At 34.3% G+C, this 24,632-nt stretch overlaps 1 protein-coding gene across 5 annotated transcripts in view; it reads left to right on the forward strand.

The window, feature by feature from the left end:
* Nemp (Nuclear envelope integral membrane protein) overlaps positions 1 to 24,632 on the forward strand; it is an 89,184-nt gene that overhangs the window by 58,601 nt on the left and 5,951 nt on the right. For 3 of the 5 annotated variants that reach the window (XM_089094583.1, XM_089094584.1, XM_089094585.1), the window contains 2 exons: positions 1,369 to 1,530; positions 13,934 to 14,059. In XM_089094583.1, coding sequence (XP_088950709.1) covers positions 1,369 to 1,530; positions 13,934 to 14,059 — 288 coding nt within the window. Of the gene's footprint in view, positions 1 to 1,368; positions 1,531 to 4,549; positions 4,699 to 13,933; positions 14,060 to 24,632 lie in introns of those variants that run through there. The other 2 variants (XM_089094588.1, XM_089094587.1) reach the window with 2 other exon arrangements.

The following is a 24,632-nucleotide window of genomic DNA, read 5'->3' on the forward strand; positions in this document are numbered from 1 at the left end:
ATTTGCCAGACTGCTATTTTTACCTAGTCAGACCGACATTTTGTTTTATGGTACACAATGGCAGCAATTTGCAATGGTACGCCCTATTTTGCAGCTTAAAAAGATCAATAAAGCTATAATGTTTTTTTTTTTATTATCTTTTTTCCGATATTCCACGACCACTGAGATCACATCAGTTAAGAAAAAAAGAAATGCACATGTATTCTTGACCATCCTTCTTATGATAGCTGCAAAATTTTCGATTTAACGCTTGAAACTTCTGTTGATCGTGTAATTTTAATGTTGGAATGCTTCCCCCGTTTTTTAAATTAGCGCAAATTTTTTGTTCTAAGAAACTTTGATCGATAACGACGAAATTTAAATAATTCAGCATTAAAATCGATTTTTTATAGTTATTGATGTTTAATATAAGTTTTCTTTAGAGTTTCGATTTGTATTGGTAAAAAAAAGATAAATGATGCGGCACTAGACCCTTAAGGTTCAAACCGATGGTGCTGATGTCCGTCTCAACTCAAGGCCCTTCAGCCAGGAAGTACAATGGGGACCAGGCATCCTGTGCTTTCGCACACCCTTTCTGTTTACCTTCCCCAGATTTTTCCTGGTACCCATTTAGAGCTAAGTCGGCTCTGACTGAGCTTACAGAGTCACTCCACTGGCCCCCGTCCCCAGCCAAGTAATTAGGAATACTGATATTCGAATCCTGGCCCTCTCGGACAAAGGATCTTAAATCCAGCGCACCAATCCACTCGGCTTATTGGTAAATGTCCTATTAGCTATTGAAGATTTTTAGCGCTTTTTTTTCACGAAATCCGTATATCATCGGTATGCATGGTCCAAATCGTTCGATCTGTGATGAAAGTTTAGTGCTGACGATTGGGTTCAAATCTAACGTTTCCAAAACACTAACACGCGCATTAAGAAACTCAATCGTCTATAGTTAGGATGGAGTCAATAGTTAGGATGATGAAAATTTTATATTGGATTAATTTAGTTTTTTAAATTCCAGAGGTATAAAGGAGGAGAAAATAGAGGAATTAAAAAAAAAACTCAATCGTTGCAGCTAGCCAGTATATTAGACGATTTTTGTTAAGGGAGGTGAGAAATGTATTGTGTGAATCGCCATCATTAGCTGTTGAAATGTCTTGGTTATTTTTCTTATATTCAATCTAGAGCAAAACAGAGTTGAGAAATAGCTTTTATATGATTGTTATTTTGTTCCTTGTCTGCATTGTTTTTCCTTGTTGTTTTGAATATTGTATTTAGCTTTGTTTGATTAGCTTTTAGTCATATTGGCCAGACAGTTTTTATGGCATATTTTTTTCGTTCTGTTTCCTTAATTCAAGTTTCATTTACACTTCCTGTTTATAGGATTTCTAGGTTTCCTCCGACTGTTGAGCTACTCACTGAAGAGCAATATAATGAGCAAGGAGTCAGGGAGACGAAAAAAGCATTGAACGATCTTAGGAAGCATGTTTCAAGTCCAGACTGTGACACTTGGAAGTTAGTCTCGAGGCTGAAAACTCCTCTTAGGTAATACACTGCTGTTCATGTTTCTAGTTGCTTGTTATTACCTCTCATATTCTTTGCTCATACTTTTACTGATCAAAACTCAGTTAAATGGCCTTTTTAGGAAAATAATGTGAATGATCGGGAAGGATTTATGCGATGTTATTTTAACCGTTTCAAATCATAAAATCTAGTCACATGCATGATGTAAAAAAAGTACGGTTCTTTGAAGTTCTAAACTAGTAGCTAGGAAAGCTGTTTTGTTGATCAGTTGTCTCGATTAGTGGCTGGCACAGTTTTTTTTTTTTTTTTTTTTTTTTTTTTTTTTTTTTTTTTTTTTATATATATTCAGCATACAACACCTGGAAGCACATAGCACACAAAATTCTTGGTGAGTTACATTTTTCACTTTGTTTGATATACATGCAAGCTGTACACCTTGTGAATTTGTAATGTACGGCTAATACTATGCTGATTTTTGTTTATTGAATGGTTTGACACAAGCAAGATGCATGGTCTTGAGCCTGGTTGGGTCCCGAGTCGTAATGAGAGTATCTGGTAGAACCCGAATTTTTAAATTTGTGACTCGAACCTGTGACCAAGTCTTTAACAAGTCTGTTTGCATTTTGGGAACTTACACACCTCTTTAATCTCATGTTAAAATAGAGTAGCGCAACCTGGTAGAATACCTCGGGGTATATTAACAGGTCTATGTTTCAATCATGGTTAGTCAGGGCAAAATTATTACTTTTTCTCTCGTAGACTTTTTGGTTTATCGATTGAGGGTTAGATCTGGTATGATGCCAATGATGAATTTGAAATGTGATAAGATTTATTAGATCAAGCTCATACATGGTGCTTATAAATATATATATATATATATATATATATATATATATATATATATATATATATATATATATATATATATATATATATATATATATATATATATATATATATATATATATATATATATATATATATATATATATATATATATATATATATATATATATATATATATATATGCCTTTTCAAAGTTTTTGAGAGCTTAATCAGATTATTTACATGAAATACCAAAGCTAATTTAGACCCTTCGCAATATGGTTTCATGCGTGGACATGATTCTACCCACTATTTTGTATGTCTTCTTGACAATCTGATGAAATATTTCAAGAAATAAGAGACATATGCAGAGATTTTGCTAAGCGACATAGAAAGGGTGTTTGACAGCACATTAACATAGCGAGAGAAATGGGTGCTTGGTCGTTTCTTGTGAGGATGGTTGCAACTTTCCTGAGCAATTAAAACCAATGTGTTTCACTCGCACAGAATGAAGTATCTGAACACAAAAAAAAATATGATGCTAAGATCCTCAAGGGACAAAATTAGGACCTTTAATCTTTTTGATTGTTTTCAACCCTCTGTGATCACAAATATTAAGTCACTAAAAATTTGGTGGTGTCTTGTCAAACAGATCATTCCGTACTTTAGTAATCCTAGCCGAGGAAATCACTACTTTATCCATATTTTCCCTACATTATTTTGAAGATGGAATGGTTAGTGAAACAAAAGGCCATATTCTACATGTTAGTTTCTTAAAAAGCCCAATCTTGTCTCAATAAGACATTGGACTCACAACTAAACATAAAATGAAAATCCTAGGAGTGATTTCCAAGATGAACCTGAAATGGATTACATTGCAGTCTGTCCCATTTAGTAATGTACACATGCACAGATCCTCCTAAAAACTTACCTCTGCCTAAAATTGTTTCTATGCCTCACTCTCTTTAACATCCAAATTTCCATTGTTCGCAGTCTATACTGCATGTATGTTCGATCACAAACCGAATATGCTTGTTCAGTTCGGGACTCAGGTCTAACTGCTATCCAAACCGAAAAGCTTGAAAATATTCTGGATTTGTGCCAATTAATGATTGGGGAACACATCCTATGAGGACAGGCTGCTGACATAGAGACTGCAGTAGTTGTCTGAATGGTGCCACTCTTTTACAATGTGTTTTGGAAATAAATGCCTAAACTCTGATGCTATCACAAAATTTTACTGGATTTTCAAGAACCCCAGACCAGTCGGCAAATCACTTAGAGGTGTCCTCATATCACCATACTAATTCCTTTGTTCTCCACCTTGAAAGACATCAAGACGGTATCTATCGTCCCTTGTTATATACTTTGTCAAGTCCTCCAATTCTTTAAAATGATGTGTAAAGTTTTCATAATTCATTTTCATATTTATCTCATTTTATTGCGTTTTATTTTCTTGTCGCCTAACTTCCGCTGCTAGGTGTGTGATGTTATGGCAATGAAAAGTGTTTATTGATTATTATTACCATCATCACTTTTGGCCTTACTATCTGTAAAAAAAAAGAATTATCGCAGCTTCCTGCTTATATAAAGCTGGAAGTAATAATAGAGATACCAACAACAGATGTTGTCTGTAATTTATAGAAAAATTGGTGAACGAAGGGTTGAAGTTAAATTTTGGAGTCCCAGACTCCTCCCATGTGAAAACTCTGGCTCCTCTTCTTAGAGGTTTCAATGCACTTTTCTAATGATGAATGTGTGTCTACACGCAATCAATTGAAACTTCAAATTTTGTTTCTGCAAAGCAAAGGCTTTGAATAAACTTACACAATATCTTCAGGAAATAAAGTACGCCTTTTCGTGAGGCTATTCCCTTAGAAACCGGGGAGGTTTTATAGAAGGCTAACCGATACCTCTAAACTGAAACCTGTCCTAAAATAACTTGCGTTAGTTACACACGCATTTGCCTTCCATATATCTGTATTTTCAAAAATGCGCTATATATTTCGATAAAAGGCTATAGTGCTCTCAGGTATTTTAAATTAAATGGTGTAATTCGGAGAATTTGCGTTTTTCTCATAAGGACCGCTTTTCCTTAAAAACCAGTTATTTTTGTTTGGCAAACTAAAACTTTTTGCGCGCTATAACTTGACAATTAATATAAATGAAGACCCTGTTTATGTATTTATTCTTTTCTAAATTCTTTTTTTTTTAGTTTTGCCTATTGTAGACGAGTACAAGGTGATTTTGTTTCTTTGTCATCAATCAAATACGATAGTTTCAACCAGTGAAAACTTGCATAGCGACATGTCTCAAGAAGAATTTTTTCTAAAAAAAAGTTTGGCATGTTCCTCAAAGACAGTCTCAAAATGCGTTATGTTCTTAAAACCTAGTTTGTTCTCTATCTCCTTAAATCCAATCAATAGTTATTTTTCAATAGTTATTATATCATATCAATAGTTCTTATATCAATAGTTATTATATCAATAGTTATTATAATCAATAGTTATTATATCATATCAATAGTTCTTATATCAATAGTTATTATATCAATAGTTATTATAATCGATAGTTATTATATCAATAATAACCAATCAATAGTTATTATATCATAGTTATTTTTAATGCACCATGTACCCAAACTAAATCTGTATTACTCTCCCCCAAAACATCAACCGTACACAGTATATGTTTTCTAGAATTGGAGCATCTATAAGCTAAGACTTCGTTACTTTACCTCCAAATATTACGCCTATTAATTGTTTACATTGTATCTGATGGAAAATAAAAATTTAATTCTATTTTCATCGTGGAGTGATTCTCAGAAAAATATTTCAATAATAATTGCGAAACTATAAACTACATTGTCATTTATAATTGTTGCATAACCTTTTGGTTGAGGTACATTTATGCAACCTCTCGGGACATCACTATGTACAAGTATGTAACCCCTCCTCCCTTAAGATTATCAGGCTTTATGATTCTTGATCACAGGTCACTCTGTATGAAGGAGGAGAAAATTCCAAACAATGGAACTTTGAACTTTACTAACACTTGAGCTGTAAAGGTCGACTAGAATTGCTGACGAGCGTCTCGTTGGCTGCAGGTACCCTTCTGTCAATTTTCAAGTGAATGCGAATGCCTCTGGAAATATGTCTGCTATGCTATCTTGGTACTAAATTACCTGTTCCATAAGGTCCAAGTAACTGATTGGGTCTTTTGTTGATTGATTGTAAAAAACATTATGAAAAAGACGTTTTTCAAAGAAAAGTAAAGACCTATATTAAACTTAAGGTCAGTAGAAATAAATTCCTGGAAAAATTTAAACTCAAAATGACCAGAAAAAACGATTGAAGAATAAATGAAACCCAGAAAGAACAGAAATTAAATAAGCAATTATAGCAAACAAACTTACTAACATAAACATAAATGTAAAACTTAAAATTCAAATTGAATATGCTAATCAATCTTAAAACGAACACAAATCACTACAAACGAGAGTTTGGCTACTCCCATACTCCTAGCTGTAAAAGTCTAAAGCCTACTGAGTCATTTGCGTTTATTGATATGTGTCTTGAACAGTCCTTGGAAAAAAACTAATGAAATTGAACTGAATATTTGATACTACTACTACTACTACTAACAACTCACCGCAGCACCAAGCCGCCTGAGGCCAACACAGCTACTCACGCTCCTCCTCCACCCCAATCTATTCAAAGCCTCCCTTTTTACAACTGCCCACGGGGTTCCCATTTCCCTTAAATCTTTCTTTATGACGTTCTCCCACCCCAGACGCGGACGACCTGCTTTCCGTTTAGCCCGAGACGGTTGGTCGAAAAGGACAATCTTTGGCAATCTGTCATCCTTCTTCCGCAGAACTTGCCCTAACCACCTAAGCCTTTCTTTCATTATAGCCCTAGAGAGCGGTATTGAACCACATTTTTCGTATAGCCTATGGTTTGAAATACGGTCAGTCAGCAGGGTACCCAGAACAATCTTTAAGCAATTTCTCTGGAAAACATCTAGAAAATCTTCATCCGCTTTTCATGCTTCTGAGCAATATTTGACCACTGTCATCACTGTAGCTTCTAATATTCTAATTCTGGTATGCAGACCTATCTTCCTATTCTTCCAGACTTTTTTTAATTGTGAAAAAACACCCTGAGCCTTGGCTATTCTATTTTTAAGATCTTCACTGCTCCCACCATCTTTACTAATAATACTACCAAGGTAAGTGAAGCTGTCCACCTGATCAATCTTTTCATTACCCAACGTCACCTTTTCATCTTCACTTATTCCTAGCCTTAGTGACTTAGTCTTCCTAACATTAATTTTCAAACCAATTCTAGCACCCTGAACTCGCCAAACCTCTAAAACTTCATTCATTTTGCTCACACTTTCATCTAGGATGCTTAAATCATCAGCGTAATCCAAGTCCAGGAGACTTTTTCCTCCCCATTTGATTCTGTGGTCTCCCATTGCCTTTCCTGTATTCCTTAAAACAAAGTCCATCAAAATAATCCATATAAAGGGGGATAGAACACAACCCAGCTTAACTCCTGATTTAATACAAAACCAGCTGCTAACCTCATTTCCTACCTTAACCACAGCAGTGTTATTCTCGTACATAGCACTAATCACTTTAATGTATTTGTCTGGTATACCATACAAGGATAAAACCTTTAGTAAAGCTCTTCTATCAACAGAATCGAACGCTTGCTCATAATCTATAAAACTGAGGACCAAAAGTGTTTGAAAACTCAGGCACTTCTCAGTTATTAGCCTAAGAGTGAAAATTTGGTCTACACATCCTCTACCTTTTCTAAAAGCGCACTGCTCTTCTCTTAAAACTTTGTCTAAGGCATCTCTCCGTCTAAAAAGTATCATATTACTAAGTAATTTGCTACCTACAGAGACCAGACTAATGCCTCGATAATTACCACACTCACTTTTATCGCCTTACTTATAAAGTGGCTTAATTAAGGTTTTCCTAAAATCGTTAAGTACTTCCCCTTTTTCAAAAATCATATTCATAATCTTCAATATCTTATTTTTAACGTCAGCGCCACCATATTTAAGAAACTCATTTGCCACCCTATCAGCACCTGGAGCCTTATTATTTTTTAATCCTTTTAATACTGTTGCTAATTCCTCCTTACAAAACAAATCTTCCTTCACATCCAAGGTATCACAAACTTTTTCATTTTCCTCTATATTTTTTCCTGCAACTCTATCTCGGTTAAGCAAGTTCTCAAAATGTTTGGCCCATCTCGCTTTAGCTTTTTCCTTATCGCTAATTGTGACCCCATTCCTATCTTTAGCTGCGACAGGTCCGGATTGACTACTCCCTCTCAATTTGTTAACGTTCCAGTACAATATTTTACTATTATGCCGTCTAGCTACATCTTCCAGGTCCTCGGCAATTTTATCCATGGCCTCCACTTCATACCTTTTTACTTTATATTTGAATTTAGTCTATGTACTCTTTAAATTCCTTTTGTTTTCATACAGTCGGTCAGCCAGATAATTTGTATAAAAGTCCGGTCTACTTTCAGATAAATGTACGTCCTCTTCAACTGTATACATGGCGCCATTCATGGATATCGTTTTTCATGTAACTTCCGCGAATTGACAAATTATTTTTCTAAAATTATTCCAACCATCTTCCCCATTATCAAATTTTAAACTCTCAAGTTTAGTATTCAACTGTTCCTGGAAAGTTTCTCTCAAATTCTCATCCTGGAGTCTACCAACATCATAACTTCCCGGGAGGTAGTTACCCTTCCGATATATTGCTGAAAGCTCAAAATCAGTTTAAGATTTTACTTCACTATAATCTTAATTTTTATTCTCAATATTGTAAGCACAAAAGAAACTATTGGTAATATAATTTGTTTTCTTTAAGCCCAAATCATGCAGTAAGCTTTAGACTTTTACAGTTAGTAAGTGAAGACTTTTATTGTTTGTAGTGACTTTTGTTTGTTTTAATTTAGTTTGTATATTCAATTTAAGTTTTACTCGTTTTAATAGTTATTTATTCATTCATATCAGTTTCTGTTGTGTGTTTGATTACTATGATTATTTATTTAATGAAAGTTTTTGTTTAATGAACTTTTTTCGATTTGATTGCCAAAGTTTCAAGTTTTTCAACGCTTCCCATTTCAACATCAGTTTTTTTGTTTTTTTTTTACGTCAAACTTTCATCGAAGTATCAAAACATCGTAGTGATGTTTTTTTTTTTTCATCATTAAAGTTTCAAAGTTCAACATCCCCCTCGACATTCCCTGAAAGTAATCACGGATAGGAGTAGTAGCATTTGCAATTTTTCGTAGTTGGAAGTATTTACATTTGCAGTCACAACAAGTCTCATTTGTAGCCGCAATAGTAGCAGTAGTAGTAGTGGTCCTGAAAGTTGATAACCGTACTTGTTCCTAAGATAAGGCAGATATACCTTTTTGATAACTGGGATAGATATAGTTTCTTTTGATTTAGCTCAACATACCCCTCAACATTTACCAAAATTTTGCCTCAATATCCTTAACCTTTTTGTACACATTTAGGATCAAACGTCCCCTCCTTGCCCAAAAAACATATTCCTTCTATATTTTATTTTGCATCAAAAAATCTAAACAGCCTCTAAGAAATAAATACATTTTAAGAAAGTTAAACAGAAGAAGTTTTTTTTTATTTTATGATCATCTAAATTACAATCACCAAGACTCTCATACCATACTTTTATTATAATGTATTGCACTATGCTTCATGCATCATTCTTATAAATAGAATTTACTAGCAGGTATACTAGAACGTTTTTAGGGACAAGCCTTTCCTAAATTTTTGAAATAAAATTTTGCTCTACTGATCGAAAGAACAAAATTTACGCTTCCTAGTGATATAAGTTCCCTAAAACCTCTTAAAACCTTATATTTTAGCAATGGGCAACTTGCATAACTTACAGCCCTTGCCCTGGGGGGCTCTGGTTTTGTCAACCCCAGAGACATAGTTATTTCACCTTTGGATCATTTTGAACAAAATCGCTATTTCAAAATTTTGATCGGGTGCATTTGGAGAAATAAGGGCGTAAGGAGGGGGGCTAGTAACCCTTCGATTAATTTTGACTCTTAAAAAGGGTACTAGAACTTTTGATTTCAAATCGAATGAGCCCCCTCCATCAAAACTTTATATGTTAACAATGTGCAACTATTATAACTTATAGGCCTTTCCTCGAGGAATGGGGGGGGGGTGTATCAAACCTGGAACCATGGTGATTTGACCTTCTAACTATTTTGAACAAAATTGTTAACTCAAAATTTTGATCCGAAGTATTTGGGGGAAAAGACCTTGGGGGGGGGGGGGGCTGGTTGACATCCGATCACTTTCGAATCTTAAAAAAAGAACTAGAGCTTTCGATTTAAAATCGAATGAGCCTCCTCAGAAGCTTATACGATCACACCTTCCATAAAACCTTATATTTTAGCAATGGCAACTTGCATAACTTACAGTCCTTGCCCTGGGGGGCTCTAAGGAGTTTTGTCAACCCCAAAGACATAGTTATTTGACCTTTGGATCATTTTGAACAAAATTTCTGTCCTACATTTTGATCGGATGCATTTGGGGAAAAAAGGGCGCGGGGATTAGTTGCCTTCCAATTACTTTTGACTGTTAAAATAGTCACTAGAACTTTCGACTTTCAATTGAATGAGTCCCCTCTGAAGCTTATGCGACCGCTCCTTCCATATGAAGTGCCTCTGGGGGATAAAAAAATAATAAAACGTTGAAGTACTGCCCACGAAATTGTTATTCCCATGTCCTATTCTCTCAGGGTACTAGCCTCACAAATATCATGCTGATAAATAAGCTATTAGACCATACTGGCTAAGCATAACAATGCAACAAAATGTAGGGTAAGGGGAAAAAACGATAATTCACAACTAGTGAAGAAAGAAAATGCAAATAATTTGGCTGAGACCCTTGCTCAGCCGTCCTCAGTGCAATAAGAATAAAAAAGTAGATAAATGTCTACGAAGCAAAATTTTGTCAAAAATGTCACAGCCGTAATATTTAGATTTTAATTTTCCTTTTTTAACTGGCTGGGATTTATCTTGTTTTTCCTTTGTCCTACATTTTCTCCTGTTGGTCAAGCTGATCGCTGAAAAAAGCCTGACTACCTTTCTCCTGAATAGTTCTTGACGGAGGTGGTTTTGGAGGGGCCCACCTTGTGCCTCCAATCATGCAGATCGAAATTTGCAAATGATTCCACTTTTAAACAAGGTGCCATACGTATACGCTTTTGCTAAAAAGATGATGGTGAAAGGCGGTAGAGGCAGAGAAGGGTATTGGAGGGACTAATGTACTATTTTTTGCCTCAATCAAGGCTAATTGTCAATGCTTGCATGATTGTGTAATCGAAATTTAGCTTGTCTTTCTGCTAAAAAGCTGGTAGGAAAAGGGGGTGGTGGTGGAGGGACCACGTTATGCCTCCAATGAAACAGACTGAGATAGCATGACTTTGCTTTAAATAAGATGCAATATACCGGCCATTCAGCAAAACTTGTCAGGAACAGACGGGAGAGAAGTATTGTAGAGGCATTGGAGACATTTTTTGCTATAACGATGCTAATATTAAATTTTGGTATGATTTTGGTTCAAGCAAGATGCAACATTCCTGCCTTTTCATTAAAAAGTTGGCGGTGGTGTGGAAGAAAAGGGGTGTAAGAGAAATCACGGGTCCACTTTGGTCCTTTAATCATACATACTTGAAGTCCTTGGATGAATCCGATTTTGAAAGATGATGGAGAATGCCTACTTTCCTGCTAAAGAGTTGGTAGTAGAAGAGCTGGAGTGGGGCTAGAGAGACTATCGAGTCATTTTTGTTCTCCAACCGGACAAATTTAGAATCCTGGTGTGACTGTGTGGAAGAGATGGAGGGGCTGCAAGATTACTTTGTTACTTTAGCTTGTTGTTGCAGTGAATCAGGACTTGGCTCGTTTTTGCACTGAATCAGAACTTAGTTCGTTTTTGGGCAGAGTCATTATTCGATTTTTTTTTCCGAGGTGCACCACAACAAAGAAGATGTTAGCCCCTGAAATTTTGAAAATCGTGGATGATGACCGAATTTTCTTTAAAAAAGAAGGAAAAAAACTCACGTAATAACTTTCCCCATTTCATCTAGGAGTATTAACCGGTGTTAAGAAAAAGAAGGATTGTATCTCTTAGTTTAAAAGTTTTTTTTTTTCTTGGCTAACTTTCTGACATCACTGCTAAGAAAGGAATGAAGAGTGAGCTCCAAGTTGTTTCGCAATGTGAGAACTATTAAAATTTAAGAGACATATGGGACACTATTTCTCTGATTCAGTCCTAAACACAGAAATAGAATCACAAATACGACCCTAATCACAACCAGAAATGGTTCGCAAAAGTAGATGGCAGCTCTTTCAAAGACGTGAGAAAATGCTCCTCTTTTGGATTTCTAGAATTTTCTATTTATTACTCTTAAGAAAATATTCTGGTGATGGGCTCAGAGAATCGTCACAAGTCTTTAGGGCTTTTGGATTTCAGTATATCACCAATTCTAAACTGCTACTTGCTTAAATGGAGCTTTCCACTTGGAAGCAGAAAAATGGCTGAGGGAAACGAAAACTCGGTGGAACAATTTTGGATAGTCCTTTCTAATAGACTGCAAACTTCTGTTTCGGCTCACTCATTGTAGTGTCCGGCTCAAGGAGAAGCCAAAACCGTCCTTTTTGGCCCCAGGCAAAAATCGTACGCAACTCTCCAAAATGTAGTATCATATTCAGCCATCGGGCAGGAGTTCCACACTTCCCATAAAAAATGCACATATGTCAGACTCTTAGCGCTTTTTCGCTATAAGCTGAAATCGGTGACTAAGCGACTTGTATATATTTATATGTGTATATATATATATATATATATATATATATATATATATATATATATATATATATCATAAGAATATTTATAGTTTTGTAAGGGTGGGGGGACATGAACTTGAAATCTCTCTGTCTCCTTAACAATGTATTTACACTTATGGCCCTACTATGATCATCCTGTTTCTTTGAACTTGATGTGGCAGTCTGGTATTCCAAGCATTAGAAAGACCTTTTAAAGTGAGGGGTTCAGTCCTCAGCATGATTAAATACTCCCATTCTAGAATCGTAATATTGGATACTACCTTATTTGAATCTTACAACATTTCTAGGTTGTATGTAGGGGTTTCGTAGGGTCTCCTTTTTGCTCAACATACCTCTCATTACTAGATTTACAGGGGGAGGGGCTAAAAAAATCTAAACTATTAAAATTACAATAGTAACGGAATTGACAGCTGTTATTGATTTATAGAGCGCTCAAGTATCAAATTGAAACACCTGTGGTATTTTTTTGATCTTATTGCTTCGTGTTGTCTCTAGGGCTTGAGCAAGAGCCGACGCCTATTAACAGTTGTTGTTAAAATCACCGAAGAATTTCCACATATTCTATTTCATTTTCAAATTAAATCTTTTAAATAAACACAATTTCTAAAAATTATTGTAGGTGTGGATGCATATTTTTGGGATACCCTGTATAAATAAATGGATATATTAAACATTTAAAAACAATAACAGACTATTTTCAAAGATTCGTTTATAACTAAGCATGAATATGATGTTCAGATTGTTCTATTGTGTCCCCTTCTTTTACTATGTTATGAAACGTTAATTTTAGATGACGTTTTTGTTTTAGTCGTTGACCCTTCGTTTCATAATTGAAGAGCATCATTATTCTCTACTCAACGCGCCAAGTATTTTGAACTTTCGACTCCCTGTTTTCACTGCTCTAAGATTCTTCTAGCATGCTTGAAAGATTCTGAACTAATTGCTCCAAAAGTCAAGCTTGAAAAAAAAAAGGTTTATTCATGTCCTCTTGTTTTAATGAGGTTTATTTCCTGTTATCCTATGAAAAGAAGAAGTGGAATAAAAAAAAACAACTTTGATGAGTCCTATGGTCAACCACAAACGAAGCCTATATCACGTGTTCCTAACGGCAAAAAAAAGTGCACCCATCGGCTCCTTTTTTTGTTTTTCAAGGGGTAGATCCTTCGAATGAACGTCAGAGCGGTAATTAGAGATTGGTAATTAGTGTTCCGTACGACTCTTCATATGAAAACAATGATTGTTTGTATTGCATTAAAAACAATTGCAGATTCAGAAATAACAAATAGAGATATCATTTATTTTCTAATTTGTAGGTTATTTTGAATTTCAAGGTATCGATTCCGTACGTTTTCTTCTAAAAGAAGATTTTGATGCAGACCAGAAAAAATATTCAGTTTTTGTTTATTTATACATTTGAGGAATATCTAAAAAGCGAGAGATTAATAATAAATTGAAAAAAAAAACAGGGCACAGTATCAAAAGTATCTTAAAACTTCGAAGATGAAATACCATGTTTATTGTAAAAGCACGGATCAAATTAACTTTTGCTATGAAAAATTGCCCTAGCCCTAGTCAAATTGCCCTAGCCAAAACCATTCGGTATTTTCGCACCATAATTTAACGGCAATTTAAGTCCTCTTTTTTTTAACGTGGTGTCTTTCCTGTAGTGATGTGAAGAGAAGAAATGGAAAAAGAAACTTTGTAGAGTTCTACAGTCAACCAAGAACGAAGTCTATATCACATCCTTTTAACGGGAAAGACTACATTATATTGGTCCCGAAAAACTCACCAAGGTCTGTTTGTATCATTTTCCAAGATGGACTTATTTTATTACAATTTTCTATATTAATAGATTAAACATGTTCATTACTAAGAAACAGAACTAATTTCAACCGCTCAATACAAAAACATTATGGCGGAAATAAAATAAATACAAATACTGAATTACTAAACGGTTTTCAATATTTTGCATAGAAACGCAATTGAAAATTAGTCAGTTACTTTAGGAAAGAAGTCTTGAGAACCAGATTTTACAAAAACAGAACCGGGTTTTCTATGAATAGCTCAGATTCAAAAATGCTCATAAGGTCTCTACGACATATTTATTTATTATTTAAACTGAATTTTAATGTAAAAAGTCATTTTTATTTATAATTTGGGTTCCTGGACGCCTTCCTTTCATGCTATTAGCTGTACTAATCGAGACTGATTTGTATTTCATTTATATAAATATTAAGCTGTTCATAAGACTGTTCTACCCTTTTTTGACAAAATTGCGGGAATTATATGAGAAGAGTAGCAGCTTTTGGTGTAAGAAGTTATTGCTTTACTCCATACGGGTTGGGAAGGTGGGGGGGGGGGTTGAGGTGCACATACTTGTGTAAAAAAGAAATTAAATCCTAGATTGCTTTATACAGCTTTGTGAAATTGTATGTTTTGCGAAGAATTTCATACTCAACCCCCAGTCGACTTTGGCCTCAGTATATGCAATATCTGGTAATATACCAAGCATCGGGAATCTAGCACTTAAAATACAATGTGGAGATAATTGAAAATAAGTGTGTTTGATGTAAAGGAAAATCGTTATTGTCTTTCTTCTATTTATTTCATCTGTTACCTTAGTTTACTCCTTTGTTAATTAATTACACTTGTATATTTTTATATCATGATTCATTTTGCCAGATTTTATGTAGGATCTGATGCACGGTCTGAAATTTTGTCATTCTAGTTGGACAATATTTAAGGGAATATATCAATTGAAAATTCAGCAAGTAATATAGTTCCACTTAACTTTGGCTTCCATGATTTTTTTCTCTTTAATTTGTCACTTGTTTTTTTTTTTTTTTTGTTCTGGAAACTTGTAGTGATGTTTATTGAACTTTGATTAATAAATATCATCACCTCCCCTTGTTTTTAATGTGCAATATTCTCATTTTTGGTTGTAAATTCTGACAGTATTCACCACTTTCCAACCATTTTTTATCAAAGATTTGGTGCTATGTCTTGAGCGAAATTCTTCATATTCGTTTTGGGTTGCCTTGTTATCATCCTCAAAACCTCAAGCACTAAGTCACATGATACCCTTTTCCCATATGCTCTAGGTTTTTAGTATTCGAAGTAAGGAAATAAAATATATTTGCAACATAAATTCTTGCTTATTGCTTTATTTTTGAAATTAATTAAAAAAGCTTTTTCAACAAAATAAGTTTAAAAAAAAGTAAAGAACTCCATTAAACCAAAAATGAACAAAAATAGAACAAAATGAACAAATACGTTGAACAAAATGGCTATCTCAGAATTTTGATTGGAAGTGTTTGGGGAAATGATGGGCGTGAGGGGGGGGGGGGCGGCATTTGCCCTCATGATCACTTCTGACTAATAAAAAGGCACTAGTCCTCTCAATTTCCAATCGAATGAGCTCTTTTTGAAGCTCCTACGACAAAACTTCCTATAAAAACCTTATATGCCGCAAGGGCATAACTTATAACCCTTGCCCTGAGGGCTATGGAGGGGGGGGTGTTATCCTCAAAGCCATAAATTCTAGACCTTTCAACTACGTTGAACAAAATGACCATATCAAAATATTGATCGGAAATGTTTGGGGAAATGGTGGGCGTGGGGGAGGGGTGATTCTCCCTTCGATTACTTTTGAATATTAAAAAGGGCAATAAGCCTCTCAATTTTCAATCAAATGAGCCCTTTTTGAAGTTTTTACGACAACGCTTTCAATAAAAACATTATATGCCCCCAAGGCATAACTTACAACCTTAGACATAGGCATACTGAAAGACATAATTTCTGGACCCTTCAACTACGTTCAACAAAACGTCTATATCAAAATGTTGATCGGAAATGCTTGAGGAAATGATAGGGGTGGGAAGGGGGTGCATTTGCCTTCCGATCGCTTTTGACTATTAATAAAGGCACTAGCCCTCTCAATTCCCAATTGAATGGACCCTTTTTGAAGTTTCTACAACAACACTTTCTATAAAAACCTTATATGCCCCCAGGGCATAACTTACAATGTTGCCCTGGGGGCTGTGGGGGGGGTCTTGTCATCCTCAGAGGCATAATTGCCGGACCTTTCAACTACGTTGAACAAAATGGCTATCTCAAAATTTTGATTAGATGTGTTCGGGCAAATGGTGGGCGTGAGAAACGGTTAGTTGCCGTCGAATCACTTTATGACCTACATAGGTTTTTTTTTTAAGGCCAGAAAACCCCAGGATGCCAATTCTCCCCCCAAAAAAATATGGAGAAGTTTTCGAGAAAAAATGCATACACACATAATTGATAAAAATCAAAGTTCAAAGAGATTATATGTATATATATATATATATATATATATATATATATATATATATATATATATATATATATATATATATATATATATATATATATATATATATATATATATATATATATATATATATATATATATATATATATATATATATATATATATATATATATATATATATGTATATATATATATATATATATATATATATATATATATATATATATACATATATATATATATATATATATATATATATATATATATATATATATATATATATATTTACACAGCGTAAACTTGAGTGAGTTGCCCATAATACACAAGTACCAAAACTCCTTTCCCCTACAGAAATGAAAAAAATAAAACTCGAATAAAATTCTCATATTCGGAAAGCCTTCTTTTGCACGGGGGGTATAACCACTAAAAAAAAAAATACAGAAGAAAAGCGAGGTATCTGGAAATTTTGTTAACTAAAAAAATAAAAAATAAAATAAAATTCGGGGGTGAAAGTGAATTATATATCGGGGGAAATAGAGGTTGATGAAAAAAGATATGAAAAGCGTAATTTAAGGTCACGGTGGAAGGGGTACCCAAAGGAGGAATGGCAGCCTGAGATATCGGATGAACCTAAAAGGTATAAGAAAATTGAAATATTGTAAACCTCTATTTTTATACCCTGGTATATTTTGTAATGCTCAATTTTTATATAATTTAATAAATTGAATTTTTGAAGAAGTTTTTTTATTAAGAAAAGAGTAGGTGACATTAGATAAATTATGAGATATTATTAAAAAAAATTTGAAGATCACTTAGAGGAGAGGAGGTGGGATTTAAAAAAGAAAAAAAAATGACTGTTTTTCGAGTATTAAGTACTATTATAAGGTTAATGTAGTGTTTCATTTAAGTGTTTTATGATGATCGCTGATCAAAGTTTATGTTATTTGTGCCTTTCATTTATGTTATTTTACTATGTTCATGGATCATGGCCGTATATTTGGCTTTAAAATACACTTCTCTATCTATGTATCTAATATGCAGAATACTTGTACCAAACACATTTTGCATGCAGACCCGCTATACTTTACTCCCTCCCCTTAATATGCAAATCTATATCCCAAATTTATTTCTAAAGTATCGAAAAAACTGGTGAGTTTTCAAATTTTACACAGCATAAACTTGAGTGAGTGGCAAATAATACACAAGTACCACAATTCCTTCCCCCTACGGAAATAAAAAAAAATAAAACACAAATAAAATTCTCAAATTTGGAAAGCATTATTTTCCATGGGGATATTTTCCGCGGGAGGGGGGGGGATAAACGCCGGCTACGATATACATATATATTATGAAAAAAAATCTTTTTTTGTTTTGAATAGTCCCTGTTTGCAGACAAAGTTCTCTTGTATTCCTCTAGGGACAGACCGAATCTGGAATTTTTATATGTGGAAACTCCCTTTGCTGGTGAGAAAGCGATTGTTGCGCTATAAAGAGGGTATTAACGATCTATAAATAAGTTATAGGTTTGACAATAATGAGCCTGGACTATTTAAGTTGCTAGGGACAACTCGAAAATAAAACTAAAAACATGACAATTCGAATTTGAGTAATGTCGGACACTACAAATCAAATGCAAAAATAGTAAATAATTGGAGAAATTGAAAAGAAAGAATTAAAAGGAATTTGTTTGGATGTATATATATATATATATATATATATATATATATATATATATATATATATATATATATATATGTTCGTAGTGCTAGCTACCGCTGGCACCACTTATTGGGGTGTAAGTACGGGTGTCGCCACTCATTGATGCAAAAATGGCGCAAAAAGGTTGCTATGCCACTTAATCGAAGGGGAGAACCCCTTGTCGGCCCAAATATTAGTGAGATTCCCGTTCTTACCCCAACGGTTCTGAAAAATATCAGGTTTGGTACTACCCTATTTACAGTATACCCTGTCCAGGGTATGGTAACGTGATCGAGTGGTCAAATAGCCGCTTTCTAAAGCCAAATGTACCCGCCTTGGGTTACGGCTAGAAAATCTCTACTCTCTTCTTGGAGGTAACAACCCTCCCTGTCAATATAATAATGACGGTACCTCGTAGTTCTATTCCTATCCTACCTGGGTTACGGAAAATAGTGCACAGTTTGTAGAAAATACCTTACTTGTATTCTTCCAAAAAGGGTAATAAATATCAATAGAAATATCCTTTCCCAATTGGGGTCAAAACGCAGACTCTTTCCCCAAGCGGGGTCAAAACATAGACTAAAAACAAAATAATATTTTACACACCACTGTTCATATGGGTGGACCTCCGCTTGGCCCAGCCAATCAGCTACCTCCTCATTCAAAACCCAATTCAACTTCTTAGATTTATTTTTCAATGACTCCCAAATCAGGAAGTATAAAAATAAACTTGACTCAAAGCTTCCCTATTGCAGAACCACTATCGCTTAGTAACGGGAATTTAACCTGTCTTTTAAAATTATTAAATAAAAAAAACAAGTTTTTTAAACTGAAAGTAAGGAGCGACATTAAAACTTAAAACGAACAGAAATTAGTCCGTATATGAAAGGGGTTGTCCCCTCCTCAATGCTTCGCTCCTTACACTAACGTTTTTTATTGTTTTAAAAAATAAAGTTGTAATACAGAGTTAAATTTTAGCGTAAAGAGCGAAACGTTGAAGAGGGGACGATCACTTTTATATACGGAATGATTTCTATTCATTTCAAGTTTTAATGTTACTCATTACCTTCCGTTAAAAAAACTTGTTTTTTTTAGTTAATTTATGAACGTTTTTTACTTAATGAAGCTTTTATTTTAATAAAAATTTTACTTTTATTTTGCTAAATGGATGTCTTTACAAATTAAATTACGTAACTAAATTCTATATTCTTATATTTTTCTTCTGGCAAAAAATACGAAGTTGCAGATTTTTGCAGATATGAGCTTGAAACCTATGTAATAGGGTTTTCTTATACGCTGAATTCTGACGGTGTGATTTTCATTAAAATTCTTTCACTTGTAGGGGATTTTTCCCCCCTCTTTAAAAGTAATTTCGATTACTATTGAGCCGTATCGCTTGTTTTTTATTGTTTTTTTATTACGTATATGTTATTACGTATATGAAGGGGTTCTCCCCTTAGTCAATACCACGCTCTTTACGTTAAAAGTTAAAAAAAATTTTGATTCACAAACCCCTGAATCATAAAGGCCGTTTAATTAGAATAGATAGCTCTTTTTAAAGCACTAAAAAAAACTGTAGCTTAAAGAGTGAGTTATTGACTTGGGGGAGAACCCCCTCACATACGTTATAATTTCTGTTTGTTTTAAGTTCTAATATTCCTTCTTACATTTCAGTTGAAAAAACTTGTTTTTTTTATTTAATTTCTGATCGTCTAATGATCGATTTAATTTCTAATGCTTGGAAATCCGGCGCCCCCTTCATAGAAATGTCTCTTCCCCCAAAGAAACATCCTCCACGGAAATATTCTCCAGAGTAACCCCCTCCTCTAGCCCCCCCCCCCAGAAAAAATCCTTCCTGAAAATGGTTGTATACTTCCCAATAACCAATAAATAATGCTGGCAAGTCCGGCGCCCCCTTCATGGCAATTTCCCTTCCCCCATGAAAACTTCCTTCCTCAACAGATCCACCACCATAACCACCTACCCACCCTTACCAACCCCTACCACAAAAAATAACACCTAAAAAATTATGTATGCACACCAAATAACAAAAATATTTGTTAAAATTTGGTAAAGTTCATAAATTTTAGCCCACACTCTGGGAGCATTGGGAGATTAAGTCACCCTAAAAGACATATTTATCATATATTTGACCATGCTGAACAAAATGGCTATCTCAAAATTTTGATCATGTGACTTTGGGAAAAAAATAAGCGTGGGAGGGGGCCTAGTTGCCCTCCATTTTTTTTGGTCACTTAAAAAGGGAACTAGAACTTTTAATTTCCGTGCCAATGAGCCCTCCTACAATATTCTAGGACCACTGGGTCGATATGATCACCCCTGGAAAAAAAAAAAAAAAAAAAAAAAAAAAAAAAAAAAAAAAAAACACGCAACCATGATCTTTCTTCTGGCAAAAAATTTAAAAGTACACATTTTTTTAGATACGAGCTTTAAAACTCTACAGTAGGGTTCTCTGATACGCTGAATATGATGGTGTGATTTTCATTAAGGTTCTATAACTTTTAGGGGGTCTTTCCCCCTTTTTTTGAAAATCAGCCAAATTTTCTCAGGCGCGTAACTTGATGGGTAGCACTAAACTTGATGAAAGTTATATATTTGAAATCAGCATTGAAATCTGATTCTTTTGATATATCTATTGGTATCAAAATCCCGTTTTTTAGAGTTTCGGTTACCATTGAGCCGGGTCGCTCCTTACTTACAGTTCGTTACCACGAACTGTTTGATACTATAAGAAAATGTAATTAAGAAACAGAAAACAGGTCATTTATCTGAAAGGAAAGAAACAGGGGTGGAACACCAACAATATATATATATATATATATATATATATATATATATATATATATATATATATATATATATATATATATATATATATATATATATATATATATATATATATATATATATATATATATATATATATATATATATATATATATATATATTGTCCTATAGACAGGGATCTTCGTAGGACGCAGAAGAAAAAAAACTTCAGATAGCCTACCCTCAAAGTATATACGTATGCCTTTCGATAAAATTTTGTAGTATTTTAATATTAAAACGAAATCGAGTGACTGGTATAGATGATAAAAACAGTACATTCAAAGGTTGAGTTTCTCTTTTAAACTAGACGGAAAACATCCGCTTCTTTCCATTCTTTGTAGCTTAATTTCTCTGGCTGCATACCCAAAGGGAAAATATGGTTTGGGATAAATGCAGTATTTGCTGCATCCTACAGACTAGGCCCTTAATATAGTTAAGAAATGGAAAATTTTTAATTGACGAACAACCCGAAAGTAACTTTGAAACTTTTTCACTCTACTTTAGAAATTCGCTATTTTTACATAATTTAATGTTGTGGCCGATAAGATACACAAACCGTATAAGGTAAAAAGAAAGAGAAACAAAGGAACCGGGGAAAAAACAGATGAAATATACATTACTATTTTTCAAAGCATGCTGAATATATTTCTTCGTCTTCTTATGGTTCTTGTCTTTGGAGTCAGTGCCTTTTGATGTATGCTAGTTCTGCTTTAATTCCCAGAAGTAAAAGATACACGTGGAAAAGAAAGATCAATAATGAACTGGGATAAATATTAATGTTGAACTTTGAAACCAGGGGGAGGACAATGTACTACTGAGAAAATAAAAATATAATATGAATCCCCAAAGTTAGGAGTAAAAGTAGTTGGCTTGGTTTTTTTTTAGGAATTTAATTGAAATCAATTAATAAAGTAATATTAGCTATTAGAAAAAATTTTTTATTGGATATTTGGATTTTCAGCATAATCATAACAAATCTTTGAGAAAAACAAGAGTTGTGGTTTTGTTAGTAGCCCATAAAACCCTGTCGATTTTGTGTATTCTTTTTCCGCATTCGAATTTCTTTAAACGCTAATACAGTTTAGATTAGTATATCTTGTGATTTTTTTTTTCACGTACCTTTGGACACAGAAAGTAGAAAGTAAATAAAATTTTTTTTATCATTTCCAAAATTCTTGAATTACTTATCTGTCTACGAATGTTTGAATTGTTTCGAGTTGTTTAACGCTTTTTCAGCCAAATTTTAACAATCCATGGACTAATGGACCAGATCGTCTAAGACCGCACCATATTATGTAATTTTTTACGATTTTAGTTAGATCGGACGCATTCCTCCTCTTCCATCGATTGGTTAAGTATATGAAATTCTAAATATGTTCTTTTCAGCTTGTTACTTCTCAAAACAAAACGTATATAATCATTATCTGCTAAATTAGCTTCTTACGTCACTAGGTTGTTATTTATTCTCCATAACATATTAAATTTCCACTAGTCAATGTAGTCGTTTGTAGCGAATTTATTTGGAAAGCCGTCCCTTTCCGCGCCCTTTTTTGTCTCCAGGTATCCCTGCAACCTCCTTTGGAATCTGATTAAAATTTGAAATAGGTATTCCTCTCAAAATGATCGAAAGTTCCAAAAAATATGCTTCTAGAAAGGGTATAACAAATGAGGCCCGAAGAGACAAGTACCCCAAATTATGCAAACGATAAATTCTTCACACATGTTTTAGTAGAAAGGATAGGGATATTGCACTTTGATAAAATCGAAATCGTACAAAGACCGGATTTACAAATTGGGTCGTTGACTCCTCCATATCCTCTCCCATCTACCACAATTTTCCATTAGAAGGGCATGTCGCATCTTTCAATTCTCAATCTCAGTGCCAAGGATTTGGCTTGTCTTGCGTGGCTTTTCTGAAATTCTAGAACTTGGAGCCGGCCCGTTTTACAGTAAGTTAGGACTTAACTCGTTTTTGAACTGAGTTCGGACGTAGTACTTGTTTGCAAGAATTCAGCTAGTTACAAATTTTCCCATTTTTGTTACGTGTCCTAAGTTAATTTTTATATTAACAGTCACGACTTAGCGCGGTTTTGCACCGAGCCCGTCCAAAACCCGGACTTGGTTTGTTTTGGCACTGAGATAGAGAATCCTTGCATGACTCGTACTTGCAGGATAAGGTTTTACATGCCTACCTTTCTGGAAAAAGATGGGTGGTGGAGGGTATCAGGTATGGAGCATTCGCAACTCTAATCGTTCAGATCCGAATTCATTGCTTGATTCCGGTTTTGTGAAGGTGCAGTATGGCAACCTTATTTAATAAAACATTTCTGCTTAGGATAGGCCATTTGCATAATTTGGAGCCCCTGTTCTTCGGACCGCGTGGGCTATGCCAGTCCTAGAGGTAAGTTTCGTGGACCTAAGGATCATTATAAGAGAAATAAATACCTATCTCAAAATTTTGGTCCGATGCCATTGGCATTACGAAGGTGCTGAGGACAAAGAAAAGGTATAAAAGGGAGATTGGATCTTATAGTAACTTTTACACTCAGAAAGGGCACCCTGAATTTTTAGTTTCCAATCGAATGAGCCTCTCAGTAACACATCCAGTCAATATGAAGTATCGGCTCTGTACGAAATGGCTGAAAACAAAATACATAGGAGACAGATCGTTTTGTTGCTTAGTAAACACTACTGCGTTGACTCAGAACAGTGGTTGGAGGCCATGAGTAGGATCTCACAAGCGGAAAATTATTTTTGAAGGATTGATGCAACTCATAGTGAAAAAAAAGAAGATCCCAGGTTCACATAGACTATACGAGCCTGTAATCACTGATTGACTCAAAATTCTCAATGAATTATGTCCATCCAAGCACGTTCAGTACGGAAAACAATGTTGAGCAACGGGAATTTAAAACCTTATAAGATATACTATTAAGTTACAGCGCTGTACCGTTTGAAGTTAGAACGTTTAGTGGAGAATAGTGGCATTAGTATTTTAAATGGGAATTAAAAAGGACGTATCCAGTTATTTTTTTTTAGATTTAACTAATCGATGTTAAAGGAACTGTGAGTTCCACCATCACTCAAAGATGTAAATTTTCATCATGTAGTTTTGAAAAATAATTCCAGGCTCCACGCAAGTAAGATATTACATGATTCCTAGAACTTTACTCTTGGAACTAGGACAGTTTAATTTTACTTGTATTTTCGACTGGTTTACAGTAGAAAAGGATAATTATTTCTAGAAGATTTGTGAAATTTTCCACAATTTAGATGAGTTCATTATGCACTGTTTCATGATCTTCTTTTAGAAAAAATGCTTCATTTTAGCTCTTTGGCTCATATCTTTTCCAAGGTTGCCAGTTGCGGATAATGACCAAAAACAAAAGGAAAAAAAAAGTCAACGAAAGTGGTGATGTTGGTTCTTCTTGGTAATTATTTCCTCAGAATTGAGTAAAGAAAAAATTTTGCTTCATACTTTTTTTCTTGACAATTTTTATTTTCCAGTTGCGTACATT

The sequence above is a fragment of the Artemia sp. Qi Xiang Cuo genome, chromosome 9, assembly GCF_049724085.1.
Source record: "Artemia sp. Qi Xiang Cuo chromosome 9, ASM4972408v1, whole genome shotgun sequence".
In the NCBI taxonomy this organism is placed as follows: domain Eukaryota; kingdom Metazoa; phylum Arthropoda; class Branchiopoda; order Anostraca; family Artemiidae; genus Artemia; species Artemia sp. Qi Xiang Cuo.